The following is a 13994-nucleotide window of genomic DNA, read 5'->3' as shown; positions in this document are numbered from 1 at the left end:
GAGACTGAGTAGTCAGACAAGTTAGAGAAGGAGGATGCCTGAATAAAGGTCAGTGACTAAGTGATGAAGAGATCTTTAGAGAGGCAATATGGCATAAGCTATAGATAACTGAGCTTAAGAATCAGGAAGACCTAAATTCCAATCCTGCCTTGGACATTTACTAGCTTTGTGACCATAGGTGAGCTGTTTAGCTTCTCTGAGCCCCAGTGTCTTCATCTCTAAAATGTGAATAATAATAAAAGCAAATACTGTATGCAAAGCATCTTGTCAACTCTAAAGTGCTACATAAATATCAGTTAATAGCAGAGTTAAATAGAAGTTTATTAAGGATGGAGGAGACCTGCATGTTTGGAAGCAGCTCCTGGAGAAGGTGAACAGTGATAGGTTCAAGGCTGGGCAAAGAGAAGGGTCACCTCCTATCCGAGACTGGAGTGAAGAATAAGAGAATGAGAACTGACAGAGAGGTGTTTTGAAGTATAGAAGAAAAGTAGGAACTTGCAACAGATAGCCTCTCTGTTCTCAAGAAAGTTGGAGGTAAGAGGGAGGAGGGCACTAGTACCAGAAGAAAAGGAACAGTTCAGAACAGCCACTGTGGGGAATGCAGTAGAAAAACAAATCATAGAAGAATGAAGGGATTGCTGTGTAGCAGTAAGGGGCCAATTGAGATTGGATAACATACATTTGTGTTTCTCAGAGACAAGATGGTATAATACATAGAAAGCCAAATTGGAGTCAGAAAAAACTGGCTTCTATTCTCTCCTCTGACTGAAGGGCCACTTAATCTCTCAGGTAGTGATCCATGCAAGTTTCTCAGACTATATGTTGCAGAACAGTTGTTGATCTGTATTGATAGAGAGAATTTACTGACTGCTAGTGCTGCCTGTTGATACAATCATAGGTCTACACTAAAAAAAGAAAATCAGAATTGTGTAATGGACCTGGTTTACACAGCCTTGTGACTTCTTGCAGCAACCTTTAGTAGTACATAATTAGAGATGAAGAAAGTGGATAGTTAGGGATATCCCAGGGTTACAGTTTAGGCATTTTAATTTATTCACAATTTTTCTTCCGTGCCTATGGCACATGATCATTTTGAATGCTTTTATATTTATTGGCTACTCATTTTGAAAAGTTTGTTTATTGTAAGAAGATGTCTTTGCCAACTATATACTAATATATATAGAGAAAGAATTATCAGAAAATATCTGGGTTTTTAAACTTTTTTCATGACTTTTACACAGAAATATTTACTTCAGAAGGTAAGATTTCAAATATATAAACTTACTCCCAAGACTTCCTCTTCCTCCTCTGTACCATCTCAGTCTCTGGAGAGAGAAAGAGAATTAGGTTCATAGCTTAGCTTAATTCCCATAGAGCAATCTCCTTTCCAAACTGAAAACCCCACTGGGGCTCCAGATCCAGCTACCTGTGCTTCTCAGGGATTCTATGCTGGATTGGTTAGCTGCACCATCCCACCTACAGTCATGACTCCAAGCTTGCCATTGTTTGAACTCCTCAGTCCCACTAGGATCACCTCCAAATTAACCAGATACCTGAAACTGAGAAGGACAGACAACACAGAACAGAAACAAAACACCCCCAGGCCCATTTCTTGGAACTGTGATAAAGGAGGGAGAGCAGGAAAAGCAAAGTCCTTCCCTTCTCACTGGTTCAGTTTCTTACTGGTTTATACCTGTGGACAAAGCAGATGAGAGTTGCTGAAAAGAAAGCAGGAGAAAAAAGGAAATGCTACAGTTTTCTCAGTTTTAAAAGGCAGCCAATCAAAGGAAACTACCCCAACCCATGTGGTAAGGGGACACATTGCCCTCCACTTCAGTCAAACTAGGTATTATCGAAAGGCCCTTCAAAGGCATCTCCATAGCAAAGCTAGGCATGTTGAGAGAAGACTGGGATACACATTTCCCCGTTTGAAATTTGCCTTCCCATCAAATTGGAAGGGTTATATATTTTTTTCTTAATGTAGTCCTCATCCCAAACTCAGAACAGATCTCTGTGGTTTCTGAGGAGGCATAAACAATATCCTTTCACTTGTTTCCCCAGTGCCATACAATAAAGTCTCCAAACACCCAGTGCTATCATTATATATGCAATCCAACATGTAGAGATGAAAATCAAAATTATCTCCAAATACAAAGTTTTGTAGATTTGCAGAAAAAAACAATTTATTTCACAAAGTTCCCCAAGCTAGGCCACAAAAGGAAAAGCATTTTACAAAGTTTACCAAATATCTCTACTTGCTGCCTCCCCATCTTAATTATTTGAAAAAAAATTCGGTTTTTAAAATTTTGAGTTCCAAATTCTCACTTCTCTAGCCCCTCTCCTACATATTGAGAAGGCAGACAGTGCGATGATACCCATTATACATGTGAAGTCATGCAAAATATACTTCTGTATTAGCCATGGTGCCAAAAAAAGGGAAGAAAAGTAAAGTGAAAAACAATATATTTCAATCTGCGCTAAGAGTTCATCACCTCTCTCTGGAGGTGGATAGCATTTTTCACGATGAGTCCTTTGGAATTATCATGGATCAGAGTTACTAAGTCTTAGTTGCTAACTCTTTTACAGTTGATCATGGTTACAATATTGCTGTTGTGTACAGTGTTCTCCCACTTCTGCTCACTTCTGTTTCAACAATCCGGCTAGCAGCTTCTGTGGGGGCGTAAGATCCACCAACAACGAGCACGCAGAAAGCTGCCAACACACTGCAAAAGCGCAGGTTCTTTTGATCTGCTTTAGTAAGGAAAGCAACATTAAGAGGTTGACAAGCTTACTTTCATTCAGCATACAAATATCATTCACTTAGTTCAGGGGAAAAAACCAGCACCCTGACCTTCAGAGCAAAATACAAAGAAAGTACAAACATCGACAGACCTTGTCTGATTCAAATCCCAATACATAGTTACCAGAGTTTAACAAAGTCTCAGCATCCGGGTTTATGAGCTGGAGGGCTTCTTAGCTACAGCTGCCTGGAGTCTCCACACGCCACCAAGAGTGAGCCCTAAACAAATTACAAACATCGACAGACAGACCAAATACAGATTCATATTTACCAACATCTGGGTTCAGCCCAGGAGCTCATAACAAGGGCTGGTCCAGAGTCACGCGCGCCACCATGGCTGTGGGTAAGAGCTCCTGAGAAAAGAAAGCCAACCCCTGGTTTTATATCTTTTTCAGGGTCAGGGGTGAGTCACACATGCAACTCACCCACGTGACCTAGAATCGTCACAAAGAGGCGACTTAAACCCATGTGGTCTAAAAGCTCCTGCTGTCCCAGACATGTCACTCAAACTCATGTGTAAACTGGGCCCTCCCCTTAGGACCCTGGGAGCTTCACGCCCACATCAGCTTAGCACCTAATAGGGATTTGGGCCTGGGGCTTAGCACTTAGTAAGACTCAAATACACTGAATTACTCAAAGGAAACAAAAGCCAAACTCTTCAAGGGCACTTGGTTGAACTAAATGCTAAGAGCCCTTTTGCTTACCAACACAACTTCATTCTGTATTAGTTCATATAAGTCTTCCCAGGTTTTTTCTGAAACCATCTTGCTCATCTTTTCTTACAACACAGTAGTATTCCATTACAGTCATATACCACAATATGTTAAACCAGGGGTGGGGAACTTGTAGCCTTGATCCCACATGTGGCCCTCTAAGTCCTCAAATGTGGCCCTTTGATTGAATTCAGACTTCACAGAACAAAACCCCTTAATAAAATGATTTATTCAAACCATTTCCCAATTGATGAGCATCCCCTCAATCTCCAATTCTTTGCCAACACAAAAAAAGCTTCAATGAATATTTTTGTACATACAGGTCTTTTTCCTTTTTTTTTTTTCATTTGATCTCTTTGGGATAAAGACCTAATAGTATTGCTAGGTCACAAGGTATGCATAGGGAGGCAGAACCAAGAGGGCAGAGTAAAGGCAGAGTTTTGCCTGAGCTCTCCCCCAAGCCATTCCAAATACCTTTAAAAAATTACTCTAAACAAATTCTAGAGCAGCATAACTCACAAAAAGATGGAGTGAAACAAATATCCAAGCCATCACAACTTGGAAAGTCAGCAAGAAAGGTCTGTTGGACCAGGATGAAAGGGGAGTGCAGTTCAGCACAGGCCACGCCAACATAGACCAGGCCTCAGGGGACTAAATCACTGGCAGCAGTGGCGGTTTCCAGACTTCTCAGCCCACAGATGCCAAAGACAACTTAGAAGGTTAGCAGGAAAGGTCTGTCACACCTGGGTGAGATTGGAGCACAGTCCAGCACATGCCATGCCAGCATTGCCCCGGCCACAGCAGTGGCAGTGGCTGCCTCCAGAGCTCTCAGCCTGCAGATAGTAAGAAGGTGAAACAACTGGTCAGAAGGAGATTACAGTGATCTTTTTGCTAGCATTAAGGCAAGACTCTGTTGCTTTGCCCATACTTGGATCTGGGTCACAGTCCTAGGTGGCAGTCCCAGGGCAAGAAGGAGCACTAGCATAGCAGAGCTTGCAGCCACAGTGGAAGAGGAACCCTTCTCACAGTTCCAGGACAGAAAAGTGTGCTCGTGGTCACTCAGAGACCAGAGCCAATCCAGAAGAGGAATAAACACCTCTCCTTCTATCATACCACCTAGAAAGAGCTAAAAACTTTCAGGTCCCTAGAAGTATCTCTGAAAACAGCTGCACGAAACCCCTGAAGCTTGGGACAGTGTGCCTTCCACCCTGGAAGCAGAGCCTTACTTTAACAAAGAGTTAAAAGTTAAGTAATAGGCTAGGAAGATTAGCAAACAATGGGAAGAACTCTGTTGAAAGTTACTATGGCAGCAAGGAAGATCAAAACACACTCGGAAGAAGACAACAAAGTCAAAGCTTCTACATCTAAAGCCTCCAAGAAAATATGAATTGGTCTCAGGCCATGGAAGAGCTCAGAAAGGATTTTGAAAATCAAGTAAGAGAGGTAGAGGAAAAATTGGGAAGAGAAATGAGAGTGATGCAAGAAAATCATGAAAAATGAGTCAACAGCTTGGTAAAGGAAACACAAAAAAATAGTAAAGAAAATAACACCTTAAAAAACAGACCAGGCCAAATGGTAAAAGAGGTCCAAAAAGCCAGTGAGGAGAAGAATTCCTTAAAAAGCAGAATTGGCCAAATGGGAAAGGAAGCCCAAAAGCTCACTGAAGAAAATAATTCCTTAAAAATTAGGATGGAGCAAATGGAAATGAGAAATCAAGAAACAATAAAACAAAACCAAAAAATGAAAAAATAGAAGACAATGTGAAATATCTCCTTGGAAAAACAACTAATCTGGAAAATAGATGCAGGAGAGTTAATTTAAAAATGATTAGACTGCCTGAAAGCCATGATCAAAAAAAGAAACTAGCCATCATTTTTCAAGAAATTACCAAGGAAAACTGCCCTGATAGTTCAAAGGTTCCCAAAGTGGGCATTACCACTCTCTGGGGGGCACTGGAGCAACAAGCCTTAGGTGCAGTTGGGGGGGGAGGTGCGTTGTTGAATAAAAATAAGGGGGCAGTGGAAGCACAAGGAAAGAAGAGAAGAAAATTTTGAAAAACCATTCTCACATGTTTCATCTATTGTGTAACAGAGTTAAAATTGTAGTGATTACATTATTTTCCAAGTAAATACACAAAATGCAAGTTATAACCAATTAGTGGTTGAGTCCCCCAACAGTTCTTAACAAGCAAGTGTTGGCAGGTGAAGAATATTATAGTCAAATTCCAGAGTTCCCAGGTCAAGGAGAAAATATTACAAGCAGCCAGAAAGAAACAATTCAAATATCGTGGCGCCACAGTTAGTATAACACAAGATGTAGCAGCTTTTACATGAAGGGATTGAAGGGATTGGAATATGATATTCTGGAGGGCAAAGAAGCTAGGATTACAACCAAGAATCATCTATCCAGCAAAACTGAGTATAATTCTTCAGGGGAAAAAATAGACATTCAGTGAGATACAGGACTTTGAAGCATTCTTGATGGAAAGACCAGAGCTGAATAGAAAATTTGACTTTTGAATGCGAGACTCAAGAGAATCATAAAAAGGCAAACAAAAAGGAAATCATAAGGGACTTAAGTTTAGATTGTTTACATTCCTACATGGAAAGATGATATTTTAACTCATAGGTCCTTTCTCATTATTTAAGTGTATATATGTCTAGAGGGCACAGATGTGAGTTGAATATGAAGGGGATATCTAAAAAATACAATTAAGGGGTGAGAGAGAAGAATGTACTGGGAGAAAAAGAGAGAGGTAGAATGGGGTAAATCATCTCACATGAAAGAGGTGCAAAAAAAAAAGCTTTTACAGTATAGGGGAAGAGGGGGAAGGTGAGAGGGAGTGAGTAAACTTTATTGTCATCAGAATTGGCTCAAAGAGGGAATAACATACACACTCAATTACGTATAGAAACCTGTCTTACCCTACAGGAAAGTAGAAGGAGAAAGGAATAAGAGAAGGGGTGGGGGTAGTAGAAGGGAGGGCAGATTGGGGGAGAAGGTGGTCAGAAGCAAAACACTTTTGAAGAGGGCCAGGATGAAAGGAGAGAGAATAGAATGGGTGGGAATAAGATGTTACAGTTAGCACTAGTAAGTGTAAAAAAAGATTTGAAGCAAGTTTCTCTGATAAAGGCTTTATTTCTCAAACATATAGAGAGCTGAGTCAAATTTATAAAAATAAGAGCCATTCCCCAAGTGATAAATCACCAAAAGATATGATAAATTTTCAGATGAAGTAACCAAAGCTATCTATAGCCATTTGAAAAAATATTCTAACTCACTATTGATTGGAGAAGTGCAAATTAAAACAATTCTGAGGTATTACTATCTCTTACCTATTAGATTGGCTAATAGGACAGAACAAGAAAATGACAAATGTTGGAGGGGATGTGAGAAAAATGAGGCATTAATGCACTCTTAGTGGACTTGTAAACTGATTTAACTGTTCTGTAGAGCAATTTGGAACTATGCCCAAAGGGCTATAAAATCATGCATACCCTTTGACATAGCAGTGCCACTACTAGATCTGTATCCCAAAAGAACTTTAAAAAAAAAAGGAAAAGGACCTACATGTACAAAAATATAGCAGCTGTCTTCTGGGGGCAAAGGTTTAGAAATTGAGGGTATGCCCATCAATTGAGGAATGGCTGAAAAAGCTGTGGTATGTGATTATGATGGAATACTATTGTACTATAAGAAATGATGAATACAGTATGTAACAGAAAGCTGAATAATGGAATGGAATTTAATTACTCCTTGGACTCTAAAATACATGTTTTGAGGTATCTTTAAAAAAATGATGAGCAGGATACCCTCAGAAAAACCTGGAAAGACTTGCATGGGCTGATGCAAAGTGGAATGTTCTGTGTACAGAGTAACAGCAATATTGTAGAATGATTAGCTCTTCTCAGCAATACAACAATCCAAAACAACTCTGAAAGACTTTTTATGAAAAATGCTGTCTATCCCCAGAGAAAGAATTGATGGTGTCTGAATACAGAATGAAGCATACTTTTTAAAAACTTTATTTTTCTTGAGTTTGATTTTTAATCTGTTTTCTTTCACAACATGACTGTTACAGATATGTTTTGCATGACTATACATGTATAACCTACATCGAATTGCATGCCTTCTCGATGAAGGGGAGTGGGAAGGGAGGGAGAGAATTTCAAACTCAGAGTTTTAAAAACAAATATTAAAAATTGTTTTTACATGTAACTAGGAGAAAATAAAATACTAAATAGAAGGAGGAAAAGTATACATAGTTTGATAGCCCTTTGGGCATAGTTCCAATTGTTTTCCTGAATGGTTGAACCAGTTCATAGCTCCAACAATGCATTAGTATACCTATTTTCCCACATCCCCTTTAGCATTCGTCCTTTTCCTTTTCTGTCGTCTCATCCAGTCTGATAGGCGTGAGGTGGTACCTCAGAGTTACTTTAATTTGTATTCCTCTAATTATTAGTGATTTAGAACACTTTTTCATATGACTGTTGATAGCTTTGATTTCTTCTTTTGAAAACTGCCTATTCATATCCTTTGACCATTTATCAATTGAGGTATGGTTCTTATTTTTTATATTTGGCTCAGTTCCCTATATATTTGAGAAATGAGACCTTTATCAGAGAAACCTCCTACAAAATTTTCTCCTTCAGCTTCTTGCTTTCCTTCTAGTTTTGGCTGCACTGGTTTCGTTTGTGCAAAACCTTTTAAATTTCATGTAATCAAAACTATTTTACCTCTTGTAATCCTCTGTATCTCTTGTTTAGTCATAAATTCTTCCCTTATCTATAGATCTGGCAAGTACGTTTTTCTGTACTCCTCCAGTTTGCTCATAATATCGCTCTTTATGTCTAAATCATGTACCTTTTTTGACCTTATCTTGGTGTACGATGCATGTGCATATATACATATGTCTTGGTTGATATCTAATCTCTAATATATCTTGGTCTATGCCTAGTCTCTGCCAGATTGCTTTCCATTTTTTCCAGAAGTTTTTGTCAAATAGTGAGTTCTTGCCCCAGTTCCTGGTATCTTTTGATTTATCAAATGCTAGTTTTCTGTGGTCATTTGTATACCAAATCTGTTCTACTGATCCACTCTATTTCTTAGTACCAGATTGTTTTGATGATTACTGCTTTGTAGTATAGTTTGAAATCTGGTACGGCAAGGCTGCCTTCCTTCACATATTTTTTATTGATTCCCTTGATATTTTTTAACTTTTGTTCTTCCAGATGAACTTCATTATTATTTTTTCTAGTTCTATAAAAATTCTTTTGTAGTTTGATTGGTATGGCACTGAAAAAGTAAATTAATTTAGGTAAAATTGTCATGTGTGTGTGTATGTATGTGTATGTGTGTATATGTACACATATGCACAATACAGCCAAAACTAGAAAGAAAGCAAAAAACTAAGGGAAAAAATTTATAGGAAGTTTCTCTGGTAAAGGTCTCATTTCTCAAATATATAGGAAACTGGGCCAATTATATATGAATTTGTGTGTGTGTGTGTGTGTGTGTGTGTGTGTGTGTGTGTGTGTGTGTATGTATAGGCTTGGCTTACCCATGGTCAGTTATTATTTCTCCACTTGTTTAGATCTGACTCTATTTGTATGAAAAGTGTTTTATAATTGTGCTCATATGGTTTCTAGATATGTGTTGGCAGGTAGACTCCCAAGTATTGTGTATTGTTTGCAGTTGTTTTAAGTAAAATTTCTCTGTCTCTTCCTGCTGGGTTTTGTGGGTTATAGAAATGCTAATGATTTGATGTAGGTTTATTTTATATCCTGCAACTTTGCTAAAGTTGCTGTTTCAATTAGTTTTTTAGTTGATTCTCTAGGCTTCTCTAATTATTACCATCATATTGTCTGCAAAGAATGATAGTTTTATTTCCTCATTGCTTGTACTTATTCCTTCAGATTGCTTTTTCTTGTCTTGTTGCTATACTAATATTTTCTAGTACAATATTGAATTAGTAATGGTGATAATGGATATCCTTGCTTCACCTCTGATTCTGGTTTCTGACCTATTCTGCTATCCACTTCTGTTTTATGGGTGAGTTCATCCCATTCACATTTACAGTTATGATTATTAACTATATTTCCCACCATCTTATTTTCTTGTTTATTCTTCTCTCTTTTTTACCCTGTCCCTCCTCAAAAGTTTTTTTGTTTCTGATCATAGCATTCCTTAATCTGCCTTCCCTCTGATCAGCTTCCCCCTGCCCCCTTTAGCATCTCTTACTTCCCTGTTGGGTAAGATAGATTTCTATTCTCAGTTGAGTATGTATATATATATTCTTTCCTCGTTGAACCAGTTCAGATAAGAGAGAGGTTAAAGCGTTGCCCACCTGCCCCCCTTTTTTCTTATCAGTGGAAAAACTCATCCCTCTGCACCACTTTTATGTGAGATGATTTTCTCCATTCCCTCTCCCTTCTCTCAGTGCATCTTTTAATTGAGATTGTCCCAACATAGTCAACTCATACCCATGCCCTGTATCCATGTAGACTCCTTCTAACTGCCCTAATGATGATAAAGGTCTTAGGTAGCATCATCCCATATAAGAATGTAAGCAGTTAAACCTTATTGAGCCTCTTAGGATTTCTCTTTCCCATTTTCCTTTTGTTTCTCTTGAGTTGGTCAGATTTTCTATTCAGCTCTGGTCTTTTCATCAAGAATGCTTGAAAGTCCTTAATTTCATTAAATATTCAATTTTCCCCTGAAGGATTATACTCAATTTGGCTGGGTAATTATTCATGGTTTCTAGCTCCTTTGCCTTCTGGAGTATTTCAAGCCCTCTCTCCATTCCTTTATCATGATAGCTGTAAATCTTGTGTGATTCTGGCTGTAGCTCGATGGTGTTTCAGTGGTTTCTTTCTGGCTGCTTGAAGTATTTTCTCCTTAATCTGGGAGCTCTCGAATCGTCTATGATAGACTGTTAGACAAATAGTCTGTTATATTCCTGGAAGTTTTTGTTCGGGGTCTTCTTTCCAGAGGCAATTGGTAGGTTCTTTCAATTTCTGTTTCACCCTTTAATTCTAAAATATCAAGGAAGTTTTTCTTTATAATTCCTTCAAATATGATTTCTAGTCCCTCCCTCTTTTTTTATCATGGCTTTCAAGAAGTCCAATAATTCTCACGTTATCCCTCCTTGATCTACTTTCCACGTCACTTGTTTTTTCCAGTGAAATATTTCACATTTTCTTCTCTTTTTTTTTCCTGTCCTTTTGACTTTGTCTTATTGTTTCTTGATATCTCATGGAATCATTAGCTTCCACTTGACTGATTCTAATTTTTAAGGTATTATTTGTTTCAGTAAGGTTTTGTACGTCTTTTTCCAGTTGGTCAATTCTGCTTTTATAAGGAGTCATTTCATCACTGAAGTTTTGTACTTCTTTTACCATTTGGTAAATTCTGATTATTAAGGTGTTATTTTCTTCAGTATTTTTTGTGTCTTTTGCCCCTGTGTTCTCTTTTCATGATTTTCTTGCATTGCTCTCATTTCTTTTCCCATTGTTTCCTCTACCATTCTTATTTGAGTTTTAAAATCCTCTTTTTCCTTTTTTTTTTTTTTTAAATCTCTTTAGCTTTTTCAGGAATTCTTGTTAGGCTTGTTTTCAATCTGCATTTTTCTTTGAGGCTTTGCTTTTAGATGTTTTCATGTCATTGTCATCTTCTGAGTTTGTGTCTTGAGCCATGGCTAAAGTAGTTTATTATGCTTAGGTTTGGAGGGTTTTTTGGTTGTTGTTTATTCATTTTTTCTAACCTATTTCTTTACTTTGAATTTTATGATAAAGTTGAGCTCTGATCACCTGGGGTAGAGTAAGGGTCATCATTTAAACCTTTAGGATTTTTTCCACCCTGCTGTTTCAACAGCTAGTTCTGGGGTGACTGTAAGTTTTTTAGTGTTTCCAGGGAGAGGAGATCTGGGGAGAGGAGTGGTCAATCTTTTGGTTTACACTCTGGTCATTTCTCGGGTAGCGGCCCTACTTCCTTGCATCCACAAATGCTAGCACTCCTTTCTGCCCTGGAACTGAGTAATGAGTAATTCTAAGAGTGGGAGCTTAAGAGGGACAGAATTTTGGGCATAGGGGACAGTTAGTGCAAATGCCCAGAGACAGAAGTTGTATGTGAAGAACAGCAAGTTGGCCAGTATGGTTAGAACTTAGAGTGCATGGAAAGGTAGGAGTGGGCCAGGTTGTAAAGAGCTTTAAATGCCACCCAGTTCTGTATGATCCTAGAAGCAATGAGGAACTACCAGAGCTCATTGAGGAGGGTGGGGGTGGGGGTACAACTTGGTCAGACCTTTGCTTTAGGAAAAAAAGTCACTTTGGCAGGATTGGATGGATTGGAGTGAGGATGGACTTAAGGTACTGAGGCTTTCATTTGAAAGTTTATTGTAATAGTTAAGGCAAGAGGGCATGAGGATCCGAACTAGGGTTGTGGCCATGAGTAGAGAGGGGAAAAAAAGAACTGCTATAGAGAAAGAAATGAAAGATCTGACAACTGATTATTTGTATTGAGTGAAATTAAGGATGTGATATAAAATAAGCTCTTTCTTCTTCTAGCAGTCCCCTCCGAATTTAGGAGCAACAGCACCTCCTACTGGTCATGATAATCCCGGTGTGAGTCAGGCCACATCATCTGTATTACCAAGTGGCCCTGTACCTGCCTCATCTCCTACATCTGAAACTGGGTCACTGAAGTTGTTAACATTCAAAACCAGGTACAGAGCTAACTTAGCTAACAGGGCTAAATCAAAAGAGGGTACATTCTCTCATCAGATTATTCCCTGGGATCTTGAGAATCCAGTTGCATTTTCATGCTTAGAGGGGTTGCCTAATCTTCACTGGCCATTGTCAGTGACAGATGATCATGTTTGGTTTTCACCGATGTTTTAGGTTTTTCACTTTGGGATTTTAGATGCATGTACATGAGTGATAGTTTTGAAAGAGAAAGGATAGTAATTAGGGTCTCTGTTCTTCCTCTCTGTAGTGACTTGTTTAAAAAAAAAATGAATGGTTACAGTATGTTTTCCCACACAGGCGTATGTCTCTGAGTACCATTGCAATTCTAAATTCTGCCAAGAAAGCTATGGAGTCCAAGAAGAGTCAAAGGAGTCGGAGCTTCGGAGGACGCTCTTTCCCTTCTCAGTCAGGAAGTACAGGCAGCAGCAAGCAAGGCACGCCGCCCAGCTTGGACAAAAGTGAGTGCTGTTATTTCTCATAAGAAGTTGAACAGAAATAACTCGGTTATCAGTCTTGGAAGTGGAAAATGAGAGCAGTTAGATTAAATAAAAAACCTGTTGTCTTAATATCAATTATATTTTTCTAGGGTCTTTACATTTTTATATATTTTGTGTTTATATCACCTAGATTTGCTCATTTATCTACCTTTCCCTTCTTCCTAGAGAACCATCTTTTATGACAAAGAATTTCAAAAGACATCAGCAAAACCAACTAATCAGCCAAGTCTGACATAATATTTAGTGTTCCATATCCGTAATGCATTTTCATAGCTTTTTGGTGCCAAGCTTGGTCATTGTGATTCTATAGCATTTAGTTTAAATTGTTTTGTTGTTCTTTTTGCATAAGGTTTAAACTGATCTTCCAGACTTCTTTGTATTCATCGTAGTCATCATTTTTTATATTCCTTTACCTTCACGGTCCATGAATTGTTTGGTCATTCCCCAGTTGATGGGCATCTTTTTCGTTTCTAGTTCTTTGTTATTACAAAAAAATGCTGCTACAGGTATTTTGGGGGAAAGTGGAACCTTTTTTTCTTTGATTTTTCTCTTTCATTGATCTCTCTTTCAGAGTCTTTTTGTAGCCTGAATCAGCACTCTGTCAAAGCTACGATGTGTGCAACTGACCGGGCCATCAGCACCCCTGATCGTGAGTCATTCACTTGAACAAGTAACACTATCCAACAGTCTCTCACAGTCACTGCAGTCAATACTCAGTTAACATTTATTAAGCACTTACTGTGTTCCAGGCACCATGCCAAGCCCTGGGGATATAAATAAAGGGGGAAAAAAACCCGTTGCTTCTCTCAGGGAGCTCCCATTCTAATGAGGGAGACAACACACAAATAACTATATACACACAAGATGTATACAGAGAAAATTGGAGGTAACTGAGACTTGCAGGAATCCAGATTGAGGAAATGAAGAAAGAGAGCATTGCACGCCTGGGGGACAGCCATTGAAGAGGCCAGTGTCACGAGATTGGAAGGGTGTAAGAAGGTTAGAAAGGTGGCAAGGGGCCAGGTTATGAAGGACTTTAAAAGCCAAATTGAGAATTTTATTTTTGGTCCTGGAGGAGTTAGGGAGCCACTGGTATTTAGTGAGTGGGAAGATCATTTTGACAGATGAGTGGAGGATGACCTGGAGTAGGGAGAGATTTGAGGCAGGCATTCCCACTAGCAGTCATCAGTAAGGTGAGGTCATGGAGCTACCCCTGAATTGGGGATAGGTATAGTAA

The 13994-nt window shown here is 38.8% G+C and overlaps 1 protein-coding gene across 1 annotated transcript in view; it reads left to right on the top strand.

The window, feature by feature from the left end:
• Positions 1-13994, top strand: part of NCAPD3 (non-SMC condensin II complex subunit D3) — a 113382-nt gene that overhangs the window by 95459 nt on the left and 3929 nt on the right. The window contains 3 exon segments of the mRNA XM_036744398.1: positions 12081-12238; positions 12558-12718; positions 13329-13406. Coding sequence (XP_036600293.1) covers positions 12081-12238; positions 12558-12718; positions 13329-13406 — 397 coding nt within the window.

This window comes from Trichosurus vulpecula, chromosome 2 (assembly GCF_011100635.1).
Source record: "Trichosurus vulpecula isolate mTriVul1 chromosome 2, mTriVul1.pri, whole genome shotgun sequence".
Classification (NCBI taxonomy): Eukaryota; Metazoa; Chordata; class Mammalia; order Diprotodontia; family Phalangeridae; genus Trichosurus; species Trichosurus vulpecula.
The sequence above is the reverse complement of the archived record's forward strand: the minus strand, read 5'-3'. Positions and strand labels throughout refer to the sequence as shown.